The sequence below is a fragment of the Magnolia sinica genome, chromosome 5, assembly GCF_029962835.1.
Source record: "Magnolia sinica isolate HGM2019 chromosome 5, MsV1, whole genome shotgun sequence".
Taxonomy (NCBI): Eukaryota; Viridiplantae; Streptophyta; class Magnoliopsida; order Magnoliales; family Magnoliaceae; genus Magnolia; species Magnolia sinica.
In genome coordinates this window covers 25,969,923-25,981,630 of record NC_080577.1, presented here as the reverse complement: position 1 = coordinate 25,981,630, position 11,708 = coordinate 25,969,923, and the positions used below count along the sequence as shown (strand labels likewise).

The following is an 11,708-nucleotide window of genomic DNA, read 5'->3' as shown; positions in this document are numbered from 1 at the left end:
TCCTCACAAACATCAAGGTGGGCCCGCCTATTTCAATCCACCTAAAAATCGCAGTGGCCCCCACCCAGCTTCTTGACCGCTGGAGCTTCCTGCGACAGGGTGTCGCTGGCCATCCGGGTCCACAAAACCGAGAATAACTACCAACATTGGGGATTGGGCTGCCCACCGCAGAAACTTACAGATGGAACGTGAGGTCCACTATGTTGTGTATGTAATCCAACCCAATAATAAGTTACACCCCACCAGCATGAAGGGACAAACTCAAGATTTAGGTGGGCTCAAGTTTTAGGAGCGATTGCACATTGCTTCCTGTGGTGTGTCCTGGAAAAGTTTTTGAAAGTCATGTACAGTTTCCATTAGGAGGTGAACCAGATGCAGGGTTTGGATACCGCATACCCATCAGAGCTCGGTCCCACATAGCTGAGACGTATGTAATTACAATAACTCAGTGGTCCCAACTGTTGATAAGATGGGTCTACTGCAGATGGCCCATTCACCAAAATCCTCTGGTGAAAATTTCTAACCATACAACAGCGGATTCACAAATAGACGGTTTGGAAAGCTAATATAGCTTAGGTTCACATCAAACTTGTAGAAAGCTAGATATTCTATTTCAAGGCTATCCGACGGATTGTGAGTGCATGTGCCAGCCATGGTGAAGTTCATAATATCAACGGTGAGGATTGTTGTGATTCGATTTACAATTTCAGTCACCTGATAATTACAGGCATGCCAAAATTGAATATGTAGCTCAATTCAAATTGAACAACTATATATGACTCCCAGCACCAAGATATGTAAATACATAATATGTGACCAAGATCGAATAATTAAGATCAATCGCTTATACAACCACTCGCATATTATGATAAAATGATCAGGTGATGCTCAGAGGGTTGTCTTCTAATAATAGGTTACACCTTTGACTTCCGTATGAAATGATTTTTCGATACAAAAAAAAGAAAAATAAAAAAGGAATTCTTACAATCATATCAGTTGCAGAGAATAATTGCAAAACATATTCATGAATTAAGAACTTTGATTGATGATTAAATTGAATCCAGCGTACAAGCGTAGATTCGAATTACAATTAAAGTTAACAACTACTTGATTAACGTTATGGATTATATTAAGGAATGTAAATAGCGAGCAAAAGTATATGATTATAATGTAGAATGTAAATGACTGGCAAAAAGTAAAAGATTAAACTAAATAATGTAAATAATAAATAATTGAAAGATAGATTTGGTTTAATTGGGTTCTTATGAGATAAGTTGTTTTGCTGAATTCCTTTACTATTTATAGTCTTAACCTGACCATCAGGATGCTTCTCATATGCTGACAGTTGTTGACCTTATAGATACTTCCCACGTTCTAACAATTTCTGTAATTGTTTTAGTGCTACATGGCTTTTTGGAGACTTCTTTCTAAACTTGTCACACATTTTACTAACCAATTCAGGGCTTCTTATTAAAATCACTATATTTCACTCAGTCACTTTATTAACCTTCTGGATGATTATCGGCACTCGATCGACTTCTTAAATGACTTTGAGCTGTTTATTATGTTTTTGAATTCCTTCCAACTGCTATCTATTTTATTATCATATCAATTGTAATTTTTTAAAATTACTCTTAGTATTCTTTAAAATATTTAACCTATTATATTTTTTTCTTTCTATAATACATATCATTTCCAATTGAATTTAAACGGTTAGAAATACAGTATAACAACAAGTATTGGAACACATTTGCATCATTTGTAACTTTCCCATCAGTTGGCTGATGCCCAATCCGGTTGGAACACATGTTTCAACTTTCGAGAACCAGAGATGGTAAGGCAATCAAAGTGAGCCAGGTTTGTGGCACTTAGAGGTGGGCATCGGTCCGGATTGGAGAGGATTGGGTTCAACCCGATCAGATCCGAAATGGCAATGGTTTAACCCGAACTCGATCAGATCCGGAATTAAATCCAGGTCACCTGATCCAGGTCACATGTACCAACTTTGCATGTATGTGTGGACCACACACTGGTGACAAATGGATGGTTAGGAACACCAACAACCTATTTGCAACGTTAACATTTGGGGCACACTATTCATGGTGGCCCCACCAATACACCCCCACTTTTATGGGACATCTGATACTTGTAGAATGTAGACCTCATATCTGCCACAAAAATTAGGGTAACCATCAGGTGGGCACATGTTTATATTGAAAAGGGACGCGGATTGCCTCCCATCCCGTCCGTCTCCGGCTGGGAATGGGCAGGAGCTTTGAGTGTCCACCGTGATGTATGGGTCTTATCCACACCGTCCATCCACTTTTTCAAATCATTCTAGGCCATGCCCAAAACTGAGGCAGATCCAAGGCTCAAGTAGGCTACAAAATGGAGATTAAACTCTTAGCGTTGAAAACTTCTTGGGGGCCACGGAAGTTTTGGATGGAGCTAATTTTATTTTTTTCTCTTCATCCAGGTCTGTGTAACTTTATGATTAGGTTGGGTGGCAAATAAACATCCCGGTGGGCCCTAGAAAAGTTTCAACGGTGAGAATCATTATCAGCGCTTCTTCCTGTGGTGTGATCCACTTGAACTTGGGATATGGCTCATTTTTGGGTATATAACCTAAAATGATATGAAAAAAATGGATGGACGGTGTGGATAAGACCCATACATCACGGTGGCACTCAAAGCTCCTACCCGTTCCCAGCTGGAGACCGGTCCCATTGAAAATGGATAGATACGCAAAAATCCAACGTGCTGAGGTGGCTCTCTAAACTAGAGATGAATTTAATGAGAAGAGTATCAAATCTTCCAAAGGAGGTATAAGGAATTATGATACGTAGCATGCTTCACTCCATCCCTCGCCTATAAAAATGGCACACATCCAACAGTCTCCTCATCACCCAACTTACAATCTCAACCACATACCTGTAATAAAACCGGCAAAAAAATGGCCCCTTCCAGCTTCATCAAACGACTCATAATGGCCCTTGTCTTGGTGGCTTTCATCCTTTCTTCCGTCTCTGGTACTCTCTCTCTCTCTCTCTCTCTCTCTCTCTCTCTCTCTCTCTCTGGGTTGCAACTGAGCCCAGGTAATAAAAAATAAAAATAAAAATCAGTCCTTTGGGCTCAGGACAGGCTAGCCTAGTTGCAACCCTGACTCATTCAATAGTTTAAGCTAATAAAGTAAAGCAGGTAAGTGACTTGGGTTAGTTTGTTGGATTGGTGGAATGTGAATGCAGTTAAAAACGTGGGAGCTCAGCCTCACTGCATAGGAGACTGTGTGGGCTTTGAAAATTGCGACCAGGCGTGCTATGATAAGGGTTATTCAGGGGGGAGCTGCCAAGTTGTTGGTCATGTCATTGACTGCTGTTGCCGTGATTAGCCTCTCTTCTTATCTCTTCTCACCTTTAATTTTCATCTATTGTTGCGCTACAAGACGATGCATAATAAGTGAATAAAACTGATGGGGTATATACATACCCTTTTCTCCTTTTAAATTGCCTCTTCATTTTCTTCCTGAACCTTTTTTTAGTTTGAGTGGGACATGTTGACCTGTTATAACGACTGTTCATCTTATGAATCCCGTTGTGGATTGGGAATGTTCTACAAATCTTCTTAGTTGAGCAAAAGGACCAAATATTGGATTCTATGAGCTTCCAATATGGGAAGTTTTGGGCCATTATACCATTAGCCAACAGTTTGGATCACCAAGAGATGGAACCCATCTGTCCATACTCGAAGGCTCAACGACACTGAACAAATCCTCTACTAGAGGTTCCAATCATTCCTCATTGTGAGCTTGCACAAAAATTGGGTTGGTAGAACCATGGTCAATGATCATGGCTGTTCATAGGTTGCAATCCCTATTTACCATATATTGTCCAGTGTAGAAAAGAATCTCACCAATCAGATTGATCAGTGACCTATAAGTGGACAGTGGCAAAGAACATTAGCACTGTCAGCGTTCCACAAAGGTCGCCATGAGGCCTATCCAATCCATGCAATTGCTGGGATCGTTCACTCAATGCAACTAAAGGTAGAAATTCGCAAGTTTCTAATTTTGTGGGGGGAATCCTGATAAAGCTTATGTTTTGGAACTAGCCCTAAAATGTTAAATGATAAATAGCTTTGGGTTCAACCTAGCTTGCCTTTAAAAAAAAATAATAATAAATAAAAAAAATAAAAATAAATAAATAAATCTCAAATGCAGTAAGAAGATTCACTGTCACTCTGGCAAATTATTAGAATTAAAAAAAGTAGGTTTCTGCCTTTAATCTCTCTTCCTTGATCACCTTTTAGTTGGTTTTTTTTTTTCTCTACATTGGGATCATTTATATCATAGTTCTAAAGCTCACTGACTTGACACAAAACTGGCCGAGTCAACTCAACGCGGTGAAATTTTGAGTCTAGCTTGGAAACTTGGTCCTGAACCTGACTCAAACAAAATTTGGGAAGACTCGACTCAATGCAACTCGGCTTGACTTGAACCAAGTAATGTGGCGAGTGACATGTTATTCTTAATAGAAATTAAGGTAGAGAAGGTAGGAATCAAACCCACAACCTCTGGTAGGAGAGACCTTCTTAATTCCAACCATATATATATATATATATATATATATATATATATATATATATATATATATATATATATATATATATATATATATATATATATATATTAGTATTTCTAATGCTTTATTAAATATCGAGTCGAGTCAGGTCGAGTCTTCAATTCAACACAACCCGGATGAAAATTGAGTCAGTTGAACTTTCGGGTTTTCGAACTATGATCCATATGATGATATTTGTATTTTGCTTCCTCCCCTTCCATGGCCAGTTCCAAAGCCAAGGTGAAGAGCTAGGTTCATGTCAGATAAGCAACCAATCATAGAACATTCACCAATCTACCAATTAAAAGCTTAACCCAAATTGCTGGAGAATGCTAAGATGATAATGGTTTGTATTGTGTCACTTCTAGTAATGTAGTCTCCTAACTTGTTAAACAGATAAAATGGGAGCTAAGATTAAATACCTTGAAGCCTGCAACCCTATGGCTCAGTGGTAGACTCACAAGAGTTTCAACACGAGGTCATGGGTTTGAGCACCCATTGTGGTGTAAGTGCGTTTGGAAAAAAAACAAAAAAGAAAAAGAAGATTAAATACCTTGAAGCATTTCATAGATGATTTCATATGAAAATTGAAACTCCTCCACTGCTGCGTTGGCAATATTTATGCAGTAAACCATCAAAGGAATAAGTGGTAAATGCACCTCAGACTCCGTTAGGCTTTGAGCTTTTATTGTCTTGACCTAGTACCAAGATGCTTCTAACCAAAGTGCCACTCTCACTTTAGAATTCAAGAAGCTACTGCTCTTGCTTCCTAGCCATTCATGCTTCCAGAATTTCTGCGAAACGCCACTCCTGCACCCAGATTGGCTCTAGCTGAGGCTCGTGTTTCATGCAACCAAGGGCTTGATTGTCCTGCTCAGGAATTAAACTCGGCATGGCTTGCATCTGATCTCTACAGGATCAGACGTTTTGGATTTCTCATTGATTTCTGTTTATTATCCTTTCTCCACTTCACTAAGCCGAAGTCGTGCATGTCCTCCACAAGAATAGACCACTTTGGTTCCAAACTTCACCATCCAAAATATCCAGGAAGTTCTCAACAGCTTCCCCAGTTGATAAAAAGGCAGTCACAAATTAAAAAACCCAAAATAAAAGCATGTACGACAACTCGAAATAAAATGGTTGATGCAACTTCAAAAGAGTTTATAACAGAACCAGCCAAAAACTAAGATGACTGACAGAAATGAGGCAGAAATCATGAGATGCTTTCTTATCAACACAAATAGTACATCTGCTTAATAGACAGACCCCAAATTCTGCAAAATCAGATAATGCACAGATTCGGCGGATAGAATTGGTACCCAAGGTTGTGGAACATTTTAAGAAAATCAGAAATCATGCTAAGAAACGGTGATTGCATCTCTACTGATTGGCAGACCATCATTCCCAGTGACAATACTAGTATTTTCAGCTTCTTGTTCTTGATGGTGATCCCTTGAGCCACAACAAGCATCAGGGGGGATGTTGATACCCGCGAACCCAGCCAAGACAGCAACAGCTCCAAGGTAATCCATATGATGAGGAGCATAGCCTGTCAGCGTATCCACGACGGCTGCAATCGGTACCTGAATTGTAAGACCAGCTGTTGTTGCCGTGGGTGTTGTTAGGATGACAGCCTTTGCCCATAAGTAATCGCTCAGCACATTATCCAGTAGACCTGAACCACATGAGGGAAACAGATTAGAATTATAACAATGTTTCTCTAGCCATTTGATATTCTCATACTGAATGGACCTGACAACACCATTCAAATTCCTAGAAATACCAATGAAAAAAAACTAGAACACTGAGGAAGAATGTCTATATTTATTATATCCATACCCAAGAAACAAAATCAATCAAATACTCAAAATGGACGGCTTGAACACTCAAAAACATTATCTAGAAACTTGGTCAAGTAGTCAAGTATGGTGTGCCATTAAGATAACCATCTCTAAATTTACAGTTTTTTTTTTTTTTTTTTTGGGGGGGGGGGGGGTTGTTGTTTGGGCATTTTTGACCCATTGAAAAACCAAATTTACATTGGACAAGCATCTAGAAGTAATTCACAAGATCTCCTAAAATATTCCGAAAATACCAAAATATCCCTAAAAAAAGCTGCAAAAGTGCAAGTCAACAGTTGGTTCCTAACAAAAATGTGGAGAAATTTACAAACGGTCTTAAAAGAAAACAAGTACCAAACAGGCGTTGTAATGGTGGTATGTGGTGCAATGAGATCTACACAAATATTCAAACACAGCAGATTTGTCCAAGGACCAGCTGTATGAGAGCCGCAGCATCTATGATCACCCGTAATATCGATATTCAACTCCAACTGGTATGCAAGCCCGAGACGGTACTGGTCTGGAAAATCCCACCTACAAGCTTGTAATCTGAATTCCAAAACCATATGGAAGTTAATTTCCTTGAATCATTATGTAAATGATGGTGCACCCAGAACATAAAAGGTGTATCACATATGCATTTGGATGTAAAACCAAATTGAATGGCAAACATTCAGTTAAAAGGTAGAAAAGAAGTGACCAAGTGGTAGTAAGGCTTCCTAGTGGATATCCCCAACCACTTGCCATACAATGAATAAAATAGAAGAAGAATCATCGTCCAAGGAAGCATGGAATTACAGCTTACCACCAACATTCAGGACTAACCTGTCTAGTGCATTATCTTCAGTTTGTTGGTCAAGTGTCGAATACCATTATGATGCATATGGATTAACCTGTCTAGTGCATGGAATTACAGCTTACCACCAACATTCAGCTGACCATGGTTTCATTCCACCAGCAAAAAGAGCCGAATACCATTATGATGCGTTTGGATCAACTCTATGCTTGAATTACAATTGTTAGTCTAATAAAGTGAAAATAACCAAATTGTAATTTTCTTAGTGTCCATGTTGAGGGTCTGACTATGAGCTCGAAATTGCAATTATGAATTTGGACTTCCAAGGACTTCCAAGTATATCCTAATATTTTTCAGCTCACCCCAAGGAAAGATATTACGATTGACAGGTGCTTCTCTCCCTCAGGTGAAGACATAGTCTGGAATGTGGTTTGTAGAAGATTTCTTCAAGACTGGGAGGTTACTGAGTTTGCTAATCTTCTTCACAGCCTTCATAGCTTCAACATCGACCATCAGGCTGTTGACAGTCTTACGTGGAGATTGGACAAAACTGGTGTATTCACGGTAAAGTCTTTCTATCAAATGATGTCCACGTTTCTGTTTCATCCGCTATCCCTTATTTGGAAATATGCGGTTCCTCCTAAAGTGGTGGTGTTCGGCTGGCTGGTGGGTCAGGAAAAAATTCTCACGGTAGACAATTTGAAGAAAAGGGGGATGCCAATCATCAACATTTGTTTATGCTGCATGAAGGAAGAAGAATCGATTGATCATCTTCTCGTTCATTGCCTGTTCATATCTAGAATATGGTCAGAGTTCTGTCAGCGTTTTGTTATAAATTGGTGCAGCCCGGGCTCGGCCGACCTTCTTCTCTTTGCTTGGCACAGTGTCAGGTTAGGCAAGCTTAAGAATCGGCTTTGGAGAATGTCAATTTTAGCAGTCTGGTGGGCTGTTTGGAAAGACAGAAACAACAGATGCTTTGATAACATCTCAAATCCAGTAGAGGTCACAGTCTCAAATGCTAAGCGTATGCTGTTAGAGTGGGTGGTTAACAATGCTCGAGTAAAGGAGTCGGATTTTCTTTTTTTAGGAGCACTGTAATGTCGGCATTCTCATCGGACTCTGCTTTTTCTGTCTTGTTTCCTTTTTTCTTTTAATGAAAAAGTGACCTTTCAAAAAAAAAGAAAGGACCATAACTGCAATTTGAGGCCTAGTTCTTCAATACAAACGCAAGGAAACATCATTAATTTGTCATTTTGTCTTCATTAAACTGAATGTTCACAATTCAATTCACTTGTGGACCCAAATGTAGCCTTAGTTCCTTTGCTCGATCAATGGTATATAAGCCAAAACTATCATGAATTTTGCAACAAAGAAATTTATTCTAAAATCAAACATGGCTGGGGGAACTTTTCATTTGATAGAAAGATGTCCAACAGAAAAGAAAAGAACAAAAAAAAAAAGTCAGAGAAGATATAGAAGCGATTTCGATTACTTAAACCGGTTCTTAATATTAGAAGGTAGGCCCCATAAACGTTTCAACAGTGGGTATTTCCATCCCTACTGTTTCCTGTGGTGTGGCTCACTTGAGTTTTGGATATCCCTCATGTTTGTGCTCATGTCCTAAAATGAGACAGAGTGGATATAACACAAAAATCACGGTGGGCCCAGCAAAGCTTGGGGTTACAGGGGATTCCTGTAACCCCTGGTTAAAGACAAGTCACATTCCAACTAAATAATATGATACATAAAAGACAAATCATCTGGGTTTTGGATAACAAACCTTTTCCAATGATGAGACCGGTCTGCTTCCAGCTGAGCTTGTGAAAGGGCTCCAACCCTGTAAAATTCAGTATGAGAGCAACGGGTAGAAAAATCAATAGGTTGAACAGCCCAAGAAATCCAAGGAACTGTGCCATGCTGGCTAGACCTTCGCCTCTTTCTTCATCAGGTATCTTTTTACGGATCAGGGTAATGTAAACAGAATACAAGCCCGCTGAAACAAGGGCGAGAATGTCTCCAAGAAGAGGGTTTGTAGCGATTGCATTGGGCCCTGTTTCAGAATCACCCAAGCTGACTATAATTGTTCCCACCATGCAGAGAAGAACGCTAATTAGCTTCAAAAATGTGAACCTCTCACCCAAGAATGCTAAGGATACCAAGAAAGTGAACAGGCTGGAAGCGCTACTTAAGATGGTATTTGACTGCGTGAAATGAAGATAACATGCCAAAATATCGTTAAAAATACAAAAGAGAGGTGCAATGCATGGATAAAAGAGAAGCAAACAGGACTCATGAGAGTGCACAGACAATCTGGCATCCATCATCCATGTGCAAGATCCAAGCTGCTTGTTATGAGGGCCCAATTGCTCAGAGCGATTGCCCAAAAGTAGGCCAGTCCATCTGGTGGGTCACACCTGCACATTGAACACAGACTGCTATTGAATTTATTTTAAATGCACACATCATTTGTACAAGATTCGCAACCTGGTGAGTGAATCTGGCTGGTTACCCAGTCCTGGTATCCATTTTTTCTACTTGATGGGGCCCACTTGATAAATGGCTTGGATCTGGCATGTGTGCCGCATTAGCATGTATGAACCGTAAGGGCACTGGCAAGTGAACTCAAGCAAGTGCCATTAGCACATTGCAGGTGAAAAGGAAAATAAACGGGTATGACGCTGAGATGCTTACCGTCACGGTCGTATATTTGAGAGAGAGATTGAAAGTGAGTTGTGCAAGAAACCAAAAGGGAGATATCAACAGGCCAACCTTAGCCATTCTTGTTCGCGTCCATCGTCCCTTTGCATCCAGTTCTTTACTACCATTTCTGTTGACCTGCCGTGCTGATGAATTATCCCCACAGAGCAACATCCTTTCAGACTCATGGATTTCCGACTCCCTTTCCAATACAGTATCCTTTCCATACTGACTCAGACGTTCCTTGTGGACAAATTCAGAGGTATTCAACCCATCTCCTGTTGTATTAGAATCCTCCTCCCCCAAAAGTGCTGCTTTCTTGGAATCTCCCAACCGATGATCATTTAAGTCATTCCCAGGACGGTTTGTAAACCATAAATTAGCTAAAGAATCCTCAAAATAGCGTCCAATTTCAACTAAAGGTATGTAAACCACAAACAAGGAATTGCAAATGTAGGTGATGAGAAAAGGAGAAACACCCTCATCCACAACGGATTGAACTATATAGCTGGCTGCAATCCAAATAGCCGCAACAGCGACGATGTACACCGTACCCAAAGCCCATCTCCAACCTCGACTCAGCATCTCTTTCCAAGCCCAATAGTCGGAGATCTGATCAACCAAAATCCACTACAATCTATATAAATTCACCAATTCTAAAACACCCATATAATTTATATTTTTAACAGCTACAGAATAAAACCACTTCTTCTCCTGAAACATTCATGTCCTCAGAACAACTCTAAATCAACGGCGAGGAGTAAACCTATAAAATCCTCATGTAATCAACGGTCGATATCGAATTGCACAACATTGATAGCCTAAAACAAAGAAGATGTGAGACTATTAGTTGAACAAAAGTCAACCCACATGAATTTGTGAAATGTACCCCACACACAATTCTCACATGAAGAACCCAATTCTCAAATAATATAATAAGCAAAACCCAAAAATGTAATACTCAAAACATGTAAGAGATGAGAGAGTATGAATCTCCTACGCATGGTAGAGAACATGAGCTGTAGAAATTCATACCATCCATGTAACAAAATCCTTTTTTTTTTTTTAATAAAAGATTATTTTATATAGTAAGAATCAAACAGAAACATACACAATAAAGGGAAAAGGGAAAGATTCTAACTATATTTTCACCTTAAGCGAAGTGAATTGCAGAAGAAAACGAGTTTTTGGAGAATCTTGAGTAGTTTGCGGAGAAATCAGATTTGAGGTTGCTGTTGCTGTTGCGAGAGAGAGGCGTGTTTTTTGCCTTTTGTTTGTTGTCTGAGGAAGAGAGCTGATCAGTACACCCGGAAGTACTATAGATTGTCGTCCAACCAGGAATTTCCCGCCAACATGAGATATTTTTAGTAAATCGGTACCATAGAAAAGATAGGACACAATGTTAATATCATTTTACACAAAACTCAGGCCACAAAAAATCTTCATGTGGTCCACATATATATTTTTACTAAACAGTCCATCAGCATTGATTACAACGGCGGAGCCCATTTGATTAAAAGATTGTCTTTATTCTTTTGACTGATATTTATTATTTTAATGCCGTTTTCATGGTACGGATTTACTGCACAATTAGTAAGTTGGCGGGAAAGACATGGATGGAATACAAGTTAGAGTACTTCTGGATGTACCTGATCAGTTCTCAAAAGACGAGGAGGGAAGCGGGAGCTCTGTGGGCCCACCGTGATGTATGGAGTTTATCTACTCTGTTCATCCATTTTCTCAAATTATTTTAGATAG

General features: G+C 39.5%; 1 protein-coding gene and 1 long non-coding RNA gene across 4 annotated transcripts; one reads left to right on the top strand and one right to left on the bottom strand.

The window, feature by feature from the left end:
- The first annotated feature begins 2,675 nt into the window (after positions 1–2,675).
- LOC131247262 (uncharacterized) lies at positions 2,676–3,503 on the top strand. The gene is made up of 2 exons (XR_009171583.1): positions 2,676–3,029; positions 3,246–3,503. It is a non-coding gene; the product is annotated as an uncharacterized LOC131247262 (long non-coding RNA).
- Positions 3,504–5,733: 2,230 nt separating this feature from the next.
- LOC131245819 (uncharacterized vacuolar membrane protein YML018C) lies at positions 5,734–11,248 on the bottom strand. Of its 3 annotated transcripts, none has more exons than XM_058245532.1 (4): positions 11,103–11,248; positions 9,945–10,771; positions 9,034–9,454; positions 5,734–6,291 (listed from the first exon to the last, which is right to left on the bottom strand). In XM_058245532.1, exons 2-4 carry the CDS (start codon positions 10,533–10,535, stop codon positions 5,975–5,977), a joined length of 1,329 nt encoding a protein of 442 aa, XP_058101515.1. In that variant the 5' UTR covers positions 10,536–10,771; positions 11,103–11,248; the 3' UTR covers positions 5,734–5,974. The 3 variants fall into 3 exon arrangements, with proteins under 3 accessions (XP_058101515.1, XP_058101517.1, XP_058101518.1); XM_058245534.1 differs by having other exon boundaries at positions 9,945–10,562; positions 11,103–11,232; XM_058245535.1 differs by having other exon boundaries at positions 9,945–10,580; positions 11,103–11,207.
- Positions 11,249–11,708: the final 460 nt, after the last annotated feature.